At 37.2% G+C, this 14,877-nt stretch overlaps 1 protein-coding gene across 1 annotated transcript in view; it reads left to right on the plus strand.

Annotated features, from left to right (window-relative positions):
* Positions 1 to 13,963, plus strand: part of LOC126458501 (endoribonuclease LACTB2) — a 112,919-nt gene extending 98,956 nt beyond the window's left edge. The window contains exons 5-6 of the mRNA XM_050095595.1: positions 10,440 to 10,568; positions 12,897 to 13,963. Of these exons, the coding sequence (XP_049951552.1) occupies positions 10,440 to 10,568; positions 12,897 to 13,028 (261 nt within the window). The 3' untranslated portion in view covers positions 13,029 to 13,963. The remainder of the gene's footprint in view (positions 1 to 10,439; positions 10,569 to 12,896) is intronic.
* The last annotated feature ends 914 nt before the right edge of the window (positions 13,964 to 14,877 follow it).

The following is a 14,877-nucleotide window of genomic DNA, read 5'->3' on the forward strand; positions in this document are numbered from 1 at the left end:
CGGTAGTTTGTTGAAAAGTAGGTTACCCGTATCTTTCATCTCATAGCCTCTTGTGACTTCTGCTTTATCTTTGTCTCAGTAGATGAATGCTTGCTTTCTTTTCTTACGTCAAGGCTGTGGACTCCTCCATTTGTTGTAAAGAGAACAAGGTTGGTGAAACTGTTTCTAGAATACAGATACACAGGACTGGCAATATATTAAGCTCTTGAAAAATGGGTTTGGTGGCAGATTGGATTGGTACACTCTTATTACTTTTATTATTTATTTTTGCCCCATGAAAATTTTTCTATGGATCACCCCCTCTGCTGTTACTGAGTGCACAAGTTCATGATAAACAGTGTTTAGTGTTTTTATATCATGACTGCCCAAGAATTCTGTATGTATAGCACAGATTACAAAACTTTTACCTTGTGGTGGCCCCACTGGAGTGACCTGCCAATCCAGACTCATTCCAGATGGACCACCACAGCACACAACTGTTAAAAAAGCTTGGTAGCCTCTGCTATGCTTTCAGAATTCTTGGGCAGTCATGTGATGTAAACACATTAAAAATAGCTTGGTAGCCTCTGCTATTTCAGAATTCTTGGGCAAAAAAAAAAAAAAAAAGAAAAAAAAAATTGAAGAGAGGACAGATATGGATGTATCATGTCTACATTTTGTTGGTTCCAGTTCTTTGTTTGTCTGCAAATTGATGATGCATCTGTGCTGTCAAGTTCCAGAATATTTATTGCAGTTTCAAGCAGCCAAATGTTCTTAACTTTGAGATGACAAGACAGAGAATTCTTTTGGTTGGCCTGTCGTTATTCATTTGGAGAACGTGACCTTATAATATTAATCATCCCTTCCTGCACGTGTCAAAGAGTTCTTCTTTTGGCTGATATAATTCCTGAGACTCCCTTTTCATTATAATTCCATCTAAGCAGACCGGGCCAAAAATTATTCATTGTTGCTTTTCTTTATCTTGAATTTTGATCTGTCTCCAATTGTTAAAGCTTCCTTTGCATATAATGACTGTGTTTGATTACCATGTTGTGCTGTCTTAGTTTTATGTTCTGGGAGATTCATTTTTTGCTGTGTCTGCAACAGATGATTCATCAATTTTTGTGATTGAGAGTGTGCGTGTTTGTTTCATTATTTAATAATGGAGGCTGCACAATTAGTGGTGTAGTTCTGGGTATATAGACAAGTTGTTTCCATTTCATGCACAATATTTTGATGACCGACTCAGTCATCTTCTTCAGGTGCTGTGAGCTGTGTTGTTATGTTTATTCATTGCATGGACTCCAACAACTCTGGTGCATAAAACAGAAAAAAAAAACCTTGGCTGTACTCCATTAATCTATCATGCTGAGAAAACCTAAGAAATCGAGGCTGTATGATTTCTCCTAGGTATCTGAATTGAGTTACCATAGGATGTGTCTTGAAAGGAGCATATAAGATGAACATCAACAAAAGCAAAATGAGAATGATGGAATGTAGTCGAATTAAATCAGGCGATAAAATGAGACACTTGAAGTAGTAGATGAGTTTTGCTACTTGGGCAGCAAAATAACTAGTGATACTCGAAGTAAAGAGGATATAAAATGTAGACTGGCAATGGCAAGAAAAGCATTTCTGAAGAAGAGAAATTTGTTAACATTGAGTACAGATGTAAGTTCAGGAAGTCCTTTTCTGAAAGTATTTTTATGGAGTGTAGCCATGTATGTAATTGAAACATGAACAATAAACATTTCAGGCAAAAAGAGAACAGAGGCTTTTGAAATGTGGTGCTACAGAAGAATGCTGAATGGTAGATCACATAACCAATGTGGAGGTACTGAATAAAATTGGGGAGAAAATAAGTTTGTGGCACAATCTGATTAGAAGAAGGGATCAGTTGGTAGGACACATTGTGAGACACCAAGGAATCACCAGTTAAGTACTGAAGGGAAGTGTGTGTGTGTGTGTGGTGTGTGTGTGTGTGGGGGGGGGGGGGGGGCGGCAAAAATTGTAGAGGGAGACCACGAAATGAATATAGTAAGCAGATTCAGGAGGATGTAGGTTGCCGTAATTACTTGGAGATGAAGAGGCTAGCACAGGATGGAGTAGCATGGAGAGTTGCATGAAATCAGCCTTTGGACTGAAGAGAACAACAACAACAGGATGTTCATCTAGATACTGAGGAGTTCCTAAGATGTGATGAGTTTTTATTCATGAGATTTGTGCAATCTAGTTCTTCTTTCTTATTGTTGGAGGGAAATGCTGGGTTGTCAGCATAGACCATACACTGCCGTGGGTTTTATTTTCATATAGTCTGCCAATAATTATTCCTTTAACTTATTTCTCCCAGGTCCTGAATTCTTTGTGCAATACAAGATTGAACAGTAGGGTGGACAGTCCATCTTCTTGTCAGACTTCTGTTTTAATATCAAAAGCGTCAAACATTTCACCTGAGAATTTAAGTTTTGATGTAGTTTGGTTTAATGTTTGTTTAATTAGCTTTGAACGTATTAAGTTATGTATGTCTATCTACCTAACTACATGCTTTTTTGAACTCTACAAGGTGATCATCATCTGTTTGCCTTTGCAAACAAGTAAGATGGTTTTTTTAGATAGAGAATTATTTCTGAAATGTTATGCTGTTCCTAAATCCTGCCAGTTATTTGTTATTAGGGCTCTTGACCAAGACTTTTGACAGAATTTTGTAGGTGACTGGTGCCAAGGAAATCCCTCTGTAGTTATTTATATGTTTTATTCCTTTTCTTACACAAAGGGTGGATTAAACTTCAATGCCAGACACCAGGAATTTCTTTCACCTGAGTCAGATAAGCAAGAAACACATGAGGTTTCTCAGCAAGTCTTTTGTCTTTTTTTCCCACATTTTGGAGACTACTAACCCCACCCCCACACCCTCTCTCCACTGGTGCCTTGTTACTTCACATGTTCACAAGTTATTTGCTCAGTTTCTTCTAATGTGGGATATTCTGAATTTCACTTTGGCCTAGGATTTTGGAAAATTGAGTCAGATTTGGTTGATTCACAGTTAAAAGGCACAGTGCTGTTCATTATTTGTTTCCAAAGTCTCAATCTGACTTGTTTCTTGATATTCTGGCAGTTTTTTTAAAAATCTTACATAGTAGTTAGACATGTATTGTTTTCCTTGAAATCTCGTTCATTTTCTACCAGCTCTTCTGGTCATATCGGTATCTTTCAAATCTGATGATATTGAGTCTGTTTATGAATTTTGGTGAACTCTTGTGACTTTTATGTGGTCCTGTGGGAATTTCAGTTTTTCCAGGTTTTGTTTGTAAGTTGTATGGCCTTTTCACATGTGTCATTCCATCAGTTACATTGTGTTTCTTCAGACATATGTCAATGCTTTGGGAAGTTTTCAAGGGTGTATATTTATCAGTTCTAGTGCATTGGAAGGATTATGGTTGCAACAGTTTACATGGGGAATATCAGAGTTGTTTTAAAGATCACCTGGAGCAATTTATTTTTCTTGTTAGTTTCTACCTTGAATAAAATATTAATATGATGGTAGGGGATATTGACTGTACTTTCTCCTAGATCCCAGAAGTTCACTGCTCTTTGTGTGTATTTTTGGTTGCAAATATTAGTAGGTGCATAGATACTGATGAGTGAACAAGGCTTTGTTTTTGGGTCAGGTTGATAACACAGAAATTATTTCAGATAACGATGTAAAGTTCAGTACTGAATAAATGATATTTCTTTAGATTGCAAATCCAGTGCCAAATTGCAGTGGATTGCTAGGGACAGTGACACCTGGTTTCTACTTGTATCTATAGTTCTCTGTAACAAAATGATTTTCAACAACGTACCTCATTTCTTTTAGTGCTACAGTTTGGTTGTTAAGTTGGTCTAATGCATCTGTAGTTGCTTCAGTTTGGCAGTTTTGAGAAGTATATTGATATTTAATTTACATTTTAAGAAATTTGGGAAACTTTGATAAACTCTCCCACGATGTTCTTGGTTGTCCAGAATCCAATTACAGAGATAACTAAGTGCCTTTACTAGGGACTTGGGAAGTTGCTTTGTCCCTGTTATTTCCAGCATGCTAGAAAGTTGAAGGTAAAGGGGAGATTAATCTGAGTCGAGCTCAGTGTGAGAGCTAAGGTATTAAGCCTACAAGATTTGCCTCTAGAAGTGTTCTGGCCTTTCTTTTAAGGCTTCTGTATGTTCCAATTATCCTTCTTTATTCAACTTTGGACTGACAACAGCATCTACTGGGATATTAAATCTGCCCAGTATTTAATGCAGGTGGAGTTTACAAAATTAATATATTTAAATACTTCCTCTGCTTACCTAAGTATGCTTGTTCTGATGTCAGATATTTTGTTTAGCTGAAATTTGCTTTGAGTTCTGGGTTTTCATAAATTCCAGTAACTCTCTCATAATGCATTCTATAGCATCATCTTTGATGGTTAAGATAATTTTATTGTCTGCAAATAACAGAGAGACAGAGACTTATATTACCTCCATTCTTTCTCCCACACTTATATTGTCAATCTTTTAGAGCTTCATTAATGTAAATGTACTCACTGTTACAGACAACTAACCTCCCAGCTTCATCCTTGTATTGTATTTGTATTTGTATTTATTTATTTATTTATCCTGTGGATCACATATTGTACAAAGTACACATGATATAGGTCAAGTCATTTTTCTTAACAAATATGTAGTTTGGAGAAAAAAAAATAGGCAATGGACTGCCATTTGGTTCTGTAGCTTGTTTAAATATGGGCAGAAATATCTTATTACATGCACTTAAGAAGGAATGCTTGTTCTATAGTTCATTTATGTTAAAAATATGCATACGTGGAACAAGAAACAAACTAGAGTTGTGCTGCAGGACACTAAAATTTAAGGGACATACAATCATCACAAGAGGAAATGGTTTTGGTGAAGGGAGTATCAGAATTTGAATGGTATTGTGGGGAAGAGATATTTGCTAGAAGTAGATGTGGGTCTTGAATCATGATAATCAAATTTCAAGATTGATGGTACTTGCATGCAGATTCCTGACCAGAACAGTTGTGAATAGTGCTTGCACATCATTTGAAATCTGACTGCTCTCTTGTGTAGCTGAGGTGCCATTACTAATAAGTAATGGAAGAGTGAAGTTAACAGTTCATTGACTAACCAAGGTGCTGAGTCATCAATATGCACATAACAAGACTTCTAATGTTGCTAGAATTCCGTCTTGTTTAGGTGCATATCAGTCTTTCAGCAACTCAGCTGTTCAGTGGTTTGTTATCTCGATATGTACCATCATTTATATCCCACAAATGAATTTCGACTACCATATTTATGAGGTGCTATTACTGCTGATGCAAAGAAAGCCCCCTCATAGTAGTAGTGGTAGTAGTCACATGAGGGGGGGGGGGGGGTGATTTTCGGAGAGATCCACCTTATTTTACTCAATTATTCATTGTGTTCTATACATTCTCACCTCAAAGAGAAACATTTAGGGTTGTGGAGTGGGCCAATCTATATATTAAAATGTGAAACAGCTGTTAGAAGGTACATAAGTTATTAACTATGGTTAAATTCCTATATGCACTATGTGCTTACCCAGGCTAAATTTAACGTAATAAAATCACAAGGCTTTGTATGGAGGGAAGACTGCTAGTTCCTCAGTTCTACTGACGAGCTGCTTCTTTACCTCCTACTGCTAGCTAAACACCTACACGATGATATTGTTGAGAGACACAAAGAGGGGGAAGTGATTTTTTAATTTTTAGCAACAAATATCATTAATGACTAAATGTACTGAGAAGTCATAGTGTTATGATCCCATTTTGAAGATTTTGGAATTTTTACTGAGCTTGCTTTCATCATTGTTGATAGTACACAAGTATTGAAAATACATTGCAGGATTTTACCACATTCATGGTAATGGAGCTTCAACTCCTGATTACAGCCTATCCCCTGAATTTGATTCAGGTCTAGTCTTCCTGGCACAATATGCTTTAAACTATTATTCATCACTTGTTCCTGCTTCTGTTTTATTTTACACTCATTTGTTTTAGGTGAGAACAGAGCTCATCATATCAATAAAAGGATCACTCAAATGATCTGTGAAACATGTAACTAAATAATAGGATTTTTTAAATATTTTCCCAGTATTCTTATTTGACTCTAAAAAGAGATATATACTCAGATCAGTATAATAAAGTTCTTGACAGCTAGTTGTTTATCAAAGAACTACCACAGCAATGACCAACCAGAGAATGAGCCTGGCTACACCTCTCTTTTATTTTACGCTGTTATACTGCTGTGCAAAGATTATTACGGCTCCTAATGTAACTTTTATGGTTCAATTTCATTATGTGCTTTGTTTCTTAGTGCTGATTTTCATATAATACATAAAAAATATTTGCAGTTGACTGCAAAAATGAACAGAAAAGTGACTAGACTGTTAAAAATCCTCCACAGTGAACTCAGTACTGCAGGTTAACAGGAAATGTACGAAGGAGTGCAGTCAACTGAACAGCTGTTGTTGCCATGGCCATATTGATGTGGCAGTAATGGTGATCCAACAGTGTCACAGCTTTCTGTATTGATCTGTCTATCACTTTGTTACTGTGATCTAGGTATAGTGTAAAAATTGGGATTCAATGTAATAGGATGGATATTGTCGTGAGCATTGCATCAATTAGACTCATGTGTAAATGCCCCTGTTGCTAGAGTGACTCCCCAAGCTCTCAATTTACGTGTTCCTCGTAATGCGTCATCCAAGGCTGGTAATAGGATGGATATTGACGTGAGCATTGCATCAATTAGACTCATGTGTGAATGCCCCTGTTGCTAGAGTGACTCTTCAAGCTCTCAATTTACGTGTTCCTCGTAATGTGTCATCCAAGGCTTGTGCTATTACTCAAGGCATGATGTTATTTTTGTGCTGGTATATGTGATTTCATTCCTGATTGAATGCAGCTGCAGTCCAAATTGTTTTCTGCACTCCTAAAGGTAAAATTACATTATCTTCTTCAGAAAGATCTTCCTCCAAAAAGCTTAAATCACAGGTGACATCAGGTGATACCTGCGTTTGATGTAGAGACATTCTTAGGGATGATAATCAAATATTAAGGAAAACAAACAACGGAAAAAATAAGGGTAACTGCTGTAACTGCTCACCACTCAGTTGGGGCATTGAGCAGACATGTAAGAGTGTAGGCTTCCATAGCCTGAGACAGTGTGAATAATACCCTTTTGGGTCTTAGATTGAAAACTTACAGAGTAGCTAAACTCATGATGAAGGTGTGTGTGGAGGGGTGAGGAGGGGAGGGGAGGGGAGGGGAGGGGGGGCAGGTGTGTGGGGAGGCTTATGTAAGTACAAGTGTTGGAACTTAAATAGTGGCAACTATTTATTCACAACCGATACGAAAGAGTTACATGTTTGCACCTGTTACTGTCTTTCAAAGTAGTCACCAGCATTGTGTAGAACCTATTGCCAGCAATGTGGAAGGCATAATATACCTTTAGCAGAGCCTGTTCTGTTTATGGTGCGAATGGAGCGGTCTACTGCCTGTCAAATCTCTGGAACAGTTCTGAAGTGAATGCCACAAAGTGGTTCCTTCATCTTTGGAATCAAATCAAAGTCATAAGGACTTAAGTCAAGGGAGTATGGTGGATGATACAGTCACATCAACCGAACAGAGCAGCCACAGCTTGTGTTGTATGCGCCCATGCATTGTCATGCAAAATGATGGGTGGGTTGAGCAGAAAGTGTCGCTGCTTCTTTCGCAAAGCTGGTTGCAGGTGATGCTCCAAAAAACAAACAGTAATACTGTGCATTGACGGTGTGCCTTGGAGGAGCATAATGCATTGGGATAACACCACCACAGTCGTACACGAGAATAACCATAACTTTCACCATACTGGGGCCCTGACGCACTTTCGACTTTTGCGTAACTCATTATGACGCCATTTGTTGGATTGGTGTTTCAGTTTTGGGTCATAAAATGTGGCCCATGTCTCATCCAGTGTTATGATGTGGCGTAAGAGAGCCTCTCCTCCATGTTCATAGCGCTCCAAGTGTGTCTGAGCAGCAATCTTAACGCATCCATTTCTGCATTTCCGTCAAGTCATGCGGAACCCATTGTGATAAAATTTTTTGCATGCCCAGCCATTCCTTCAGGATGCGAAGCACAGTCGTATGCACTAATCTGGTTTTGTGGGTGAGCTCACAAATTGTATGAAGTCGATCACTGTCCACCAACGCGGCAACAGCATGCACTTCTTCTTCAGAGACACTAGGACGACCTGCCCAGTGCATGTCTGCCACAGTTTTCTGACCTTCGTTGAAGGCTTTTATCCAACATGCCACTGTTCTGTATGGTAATGCTGATTCCCACGCCTCTTGAAGACCTTGATGACACTGACATGCTGCATGACCTCTGGCACATTCAATCTTGATCCAACTCCGTTGTTCCTGTTTCAAAAACATAGTGACACCGTTATGTTAGACCACTTGCTCACAAGTGATTGTGTTTCCCTCGATTGTGCGCAAACCGATGATGTGGGACAGGCGAGCCCATTTGCTCGGAGGTAAGGTAGGTATGTCAACAATGTGTGCTATCAATGACAACAGTAGATTCCATTGAATAGCGTCTCCACAGCAGTGTTGCCACTATTTAAGTTCCAACCTACATATAAAAGCAGCTACTTTGAAAAAATCCTCTGCTCTTCCTTCACAGAAGTTCTCCTGCACACTTAATGGGACTATTTGTGCAGAACTTCTGTAAATTTTGGAAGCTAAGAGAGAAATACTTGTGGAACGAAAGCTGTAAGAGTGGGTTGTGAGTTGTCGATGGATAGCTCAGCCTATGTGAGTTTTGCCTGTGAAAGGTAAGGTTGCAGGTTTATATCACAGTACGCATATCATTCTTTATTTTCAGACAAGCTGGCAAATTAAAACTATCTGACTGAAGATCAGTTTGAATCCAGGAGAGATCCAGGAACAAGGTACAGAATTGTGTATGTGAGGATATTGATGAAAAGAATGATTAGAGTAAATAAGGAACTGCATGTATGCTTCATAGATTGGGAAAAAGACTTCTGTGATCATGAAAAATAGAAGATAATGTTTACAATTTTTTCAAAGTCATTGACTGGGACAGGAGACTGATAAAGAGAACTACTAAATTGAAAGACAAGAGTACTGATTTTCCGCACATATTATCAGTATCTGCTGTCTCATAAAATGATCTTCTGAGGTCAGTGCACCTGAAGTAAATAAAGCATTTATTCAGTAGAAGTGAGCATTTAAAATACTGTGTTAAGAAGTAACAACACATCTAGCAGGGGCTGTTTTATGGAGCTTGGAGTTTTTACATTCACTTTCCAATACCTTTACCTGTTAATGGTTATTGTTGCTGCTGTGGTGTTGACAAGTATGAATGACATATCTCTGCCATTGCAAGTTCTTTGACTCTGTTAACTAACGGCCCACACCATCTTGTTTGTTAGTTCATTGTATGACTTCTTGTAATATGGACGTCTGTATGAAATATACTGGTCTTACAGAAGTGAGTGTGTTACCTTCGGCTACAACCCAACAGAAATCCCACACTGCCAATGAAAATCAGCTTCTGCTTAACTATGACTTTCACAATCGCAGTACAATAAAAAAAAAGAATTTTCAGGTAGACTTTGCCCCCTTGCCTAGGGTGCTGAGTGAAGTTATTTACTGCTGTGTGAATGTATTCAACGAGCTCCCATTTAACATGAAGCAAGGAATTTGGAATCATAACTAATTTCAAAAGAAATTTAAAAGCATACCTCATTAATTACCATTATACACATTATCTAACTATTTAGATTCAGGGTTGGAAAGTTCTGTTAGGTACACGGCGTGTAGCAATGTTCATTGTAAAGCTGCATGCCAAATAATAATTTATGTTAAACAACACTATTTATTTACAGATGTAGGAAACTATTCTCTTTTAAAAATACCAGTGTAATAACGGAAATGTTGAGCAACCAACAGCTATTTAATGTAACTGAGGAAGCAGCAACTTCTTTCCAAAGTAGCGGCTTCCTTTCTAATTTATTTGGTTAAATTTAGCTGGCATTGCATTAAGCAGCATAGTGAAAGTTTATTGTTGCTACAGTGTACATATTAAGTTTTTATGGCATATCGGGTTGTTGTTAATGTATACTTTGACACTTTGGACACACTGAACATTCTCGTTCTTGATGGGATTTACAGAACACAGTAAATGACCAAGAACTACAGGAAACAGCAAGGAATATGGCCATTATGGAAGACACAGTCCTTTTTTCATATTTATATAAATGACGCTTAATGTCTACATATTGCCAAAAATTAACCATCATTATCAAATGTGTGTAAGAGACATTTTTTAAATTCCATATGCTACTCCATTCACAACTAGAAACATACAGTTATACATTTGTATATTTTATTGCAGGATCCTCTCACAAAAATTGAATTCTACATAAATCACAGAACTAAGAGAGAAAATGAGATTCTGGAAGTCATGAGGAATAATACCACAAAAAAGTTCAGTGAAATGGATTTGGTAAAAATTATATATGTGGTGAGTATAATGAAGGAGCTTATCATTTTTTATGAATGCACTGTTCAAACAGTAAATGACGTTTCTGTGATATGCCTGACTGTTGTTAATATCTACTTCGACTCATTTGACAGCACCAATGGTTGTTATTCTTGATTGGGGTACTTCACTTGTAGTTCTTGTATTCCTATAAGTTATAACTGTCAACATGTTCAGGGGATTTTGTCAGCAGTCACCAACAGCCAATTTGTCATTTTTATCTTCAGTCTTGTTTACAGAGGGGACAATATTTAGAAGAGAAGGAATAGAAAATTTTCAAACCACAACTTACAGGCCTTAGAAAATTCTCAAGGCACAATTCAGGTTAGACACTAATAGCAGTTAACTATTAATGCTGTGTGTGTGTGTGTGTGTGTGTGTGTGTGTGTGTGTGTGTGTGTGTAGGAATTGTAGGAGACACTCGGAATATTGTTTCAGCAGGTCTTACAGCTGCCGTCTAGAAAGACTTTATTCAGACCACTCTTCCAGGCTTGATGCAGCAAGTGCTCCTCCAAGTATAGGGAAGCATGTGGTTTATGTACACAATGGACCTCCAGTACATTGTTTGCGATAAGGTGGACGGTATCTACCATTACAGATGGATAGTTAGGGTCCTGCACGTTGTCTGTGACTTCAGTCATTGGGATTTTTATCTGGGGCCACCTAAAACATTTGAATTCAGTTGCAGACATACTTCAACAAATCATGGAAGCTTACAAAACCACTGAACTCCACCCAAGGGAGTTTGATAGGTGGAAATGGTGCAACAGTCTGTGATCTGACAAGTGCATGCATGTATAGAAGCAATCAGAGGACATTTTGAACATTTGTTATGAGTTTCACAGTCAAGAACTTTGCAGAATGTGTTTCCATTATTAACTCAAAAGTCAATTATTTTTGGGGATATGCCTATACGAAATTTTTCCTTGTTCCTTTTTTTCCCCCTTCCTCCAAGGTTTAAAAACAGGTAATTCTGATAGACCCTGTGTACAAGTCTTTATGTCTTGTACTCCAGTAATGTCTTATATAGAATTAATTTGCCACAACTGTGATTTCCTTAAATTCTGACTTGTAACAAGGCACACAATTCTTACAATTTTCCCAGTATTTCTAAATACTCTAACACTGAAGACATATTAATACAGTCTCATGCCAGCACAAACTCTCTTGCCAACTTGAGGCTAAAATAGTGAAATGCAAATGTACCCGCATTTGGTAACCTCTATCATTTCGTGCATCCTATTATTATAGACTTTGCAATGCATAGTTAACAAGTCTCAATACAGTGTATTGTTAAGCAGAATTCAATACAGTTCCAAATTTGCAGTTTCATCCTTGTGCTTAGTTTCTTCCTGGATGCCTGAACAGAGCCTGTTTCTCAGTTTACAATGGCAGTTTTGTTGTAGCTGACCTGTCTCTGAAAGTGACCCACTTGGAGGCTTCTGATCACATTAGATCTAGTGGGAACAGCTTTCTCTTTTTCATTAATCATCAGATCTTTTCTAGATACATAAAACAACTTTTATTTCCAGCATCTCTGATATGTCCACATACTTCAACAGACACTTTGAACTTGACAGTCCTGCTAGATATTAAAGCAGAAGCTGTGTTATTTGTTTATATTTCCTACATTATTTAGATGTCTTCTGACAGCATGCATTTGTTAGCCATTTTATGTCATTTTTGTGTGATGACTTGGTCTAATCACTATGTCTAATAGATTGACGCAAGGGGCAGAAAAGTTAAAAGGAAATAAAAAATTTCTAACAACCCTGAACTTTATATCTTCTTACAGAATTTTGTTGTAGACCATGTAGTGTCACAGTTATTGTCTAGAGTATAGACAATTTTGAAAGTGCTCGTATTTATCAGTGCTGGTGTTTTTACATAGGTATTATTCAAAGAAAATAGTTATCCACACAGAGTGCTGTTTACAACAGACAATTAGTTCTCAGGCAGCCTTAAAATGAACACTGTTATTTGCCACATACCTAACAAAACTTTTCAATCCTTGAATCTAGATATTCTGATAATTTGTAGGAAGATTAACTAGTGAGGTATGTTTTTAATTGTCCTTTAAATTGGGTGGGATTATAAATTTCCTGCTTTATGTTCAATGGAAGTTTTATTAACACCTGTGCACAAGGGTACTATAACTTCATTCCAAACCATAGGCAAGGCTCCAAAGTGTAATTGAAACTTGTTTTTTGAGATCACAGTTGAGCTGAAATAAGTTCTTATTGTCAGTGGCAATATCAGTTAAGAATTAAATACACTTGAAAGTTATGTGTAATTTTTATATTTCCTCAGGAAACACCTGAACACCTGCATCCTGCAGCAGCTGTAAATGTTGGTCACCACCTTCAGAAGTTGTTAAAAGAAGGGAAAGTTACAAAACATGAATCACTGTGGCAGTCTGCTGAAGTGAAATCATGCCTGTAATTGCAATGCTGGAATTTTGCTTTCAGTACAATAATGGAATAATAAACAGAAACGAGGGAAGAAAACTGCTGTTAACTTGTAATGCTGACACACACACACACACACACACACACACACACACACACACACACACACAGTTTTGTGTGTGTGTGTGTGTGTGTGTGTGTGTGTGTGTGTGTGTGTGTGTGTGTGTGTGTGTGCGTGCGCAGAACCAGTTTGGAAGTCATTTCGAAACAGTGTCTTAAGACATGGGATGAAGTAACTAACTAACATTTCTATGAGCAGCTATTTTAACATTAAAAGCAAGAATATTGAAATTAGAAGTATTTAGACAGAGTGCTACAGATTTCAGTTAAATCCTGTAGTGATGTAGGTATTAAAATATTCCCAGCTACAAACTGAAATAAGCAGAATGTTCTAGAAATAAGTTAATATTTAGCTTATCGGTGACAAAATGGCACTGTTAACAAGACACATGCATGTAATAATGGACATTAACCTACTGTAGCTATTTGATTCTTTGAATATGGTGGAGGATATGTTGTGGTGCTAATATACAGTATTTAATGGCGGCATGTGAGAGGGATGTCCTTGGCAAACATTCACATGATTGGTAGAAGCCATTGTATGATTAAGAGTATTGTCAGTCTGAATTCAGATGAATTACCGTACTGTACCGTACATGAAACTACACAATTTGAGATGGCAGATATAATTTTGATGCATAATTTGTGGATTTTTTTTTAAATGGACAATTTAGTTATTGCAATAAAGCAGTTTATGAGATTGTATAAATGCTTTGCAACAATCATTCCTTCTTATACTTCTATTGCTCATACTATAAATGGATGCTTTATAGTGCAATAAATACTATTACATGTTCTTATTTGTAATTGATCGGAAGTGGAGTAAAATTTAAATTCAAAAATAACATGATGTATTGATGAAATCAATAAAGCCAAAATAAGCTTATATACTAAAATAGAATATCAAACAGCATACTGTCTTCCATTTCTCTGCACAAATCTTAAATAATTATTTCCCATTTATGTTATAACATTTGTGCATAACATGCAACCCTGTGAACTTAATGAATAACTGACTCTTAAATTTTTTTATTTTTCTTACTCCTGCAACTGAACCCAAGTCATGTGGGTTCAGACGTTCCATGGTTTTTCAATTCACTTAAGGTGTGTGCTTGTGTGGTTCAGTTAAAAAGGTCGGCACTGAAAACTGTTCTTGTCTTACTGAAATTTCTTGTACCATTAATTTTACATGTGCGTTCCAAGAACCATTGTACAGTGCATGGCAGTGGTTATTTTGTACCAACAATAGCAGTTTTTTGTGTTCTATTTAAAGATGATGCAAAGAAAAAATGACCAATGATATGCCTTGGTTCATATCCTGATCTCATAATTCTTATGCAACATATGATAGAGGCAGCAAAGCTCTTGCAAAGACATTCTTGAATGTTGGTTCCCTACACCAACCCAACAGGATTACATGAGAACATAGTTGACATAGTTGTCTTTCATCCAAAGATGGGTCATTAACATAGAAACAGTGTCATTCTGAATGCAGTTTGGAGTTGTAATCATGTAAAAACCGCTATTATGAACAGTAAAATTGCAAGTGACAAACTGTTTAAAAATACAGCCACTCTGTAATAAGAATGACCAAATGTGCTGTTAACATGTTGATTACCACGAGGCTGCAGGCAGCCAACAGTGGAGCCTTACGCCTGATACTATGGCCTGGCCTGGCAGCGAAACATCCATCACTCTACTGCATTATCTTTATTTTTATTGTAACCATAACTTTGTTTCAGATTTACACAGAGGCTTATTTA

The sequence above is a fragment of the Schistocerca serialis genome, chromosome 2, assembly GCF_023864345.2.
Source record: "Schistocerca serialis cubense isolate TAMUIC-IGC-003099 chromosome 2, iqSchSeri2.2, whole genome shotgun sequence".
Lineage (NCBI taxonomy): Eukaryota > Metazoa > Arthropoda > Insecta > Orthoptera > Acrididae > Schistocerca > Schistocerca serialis.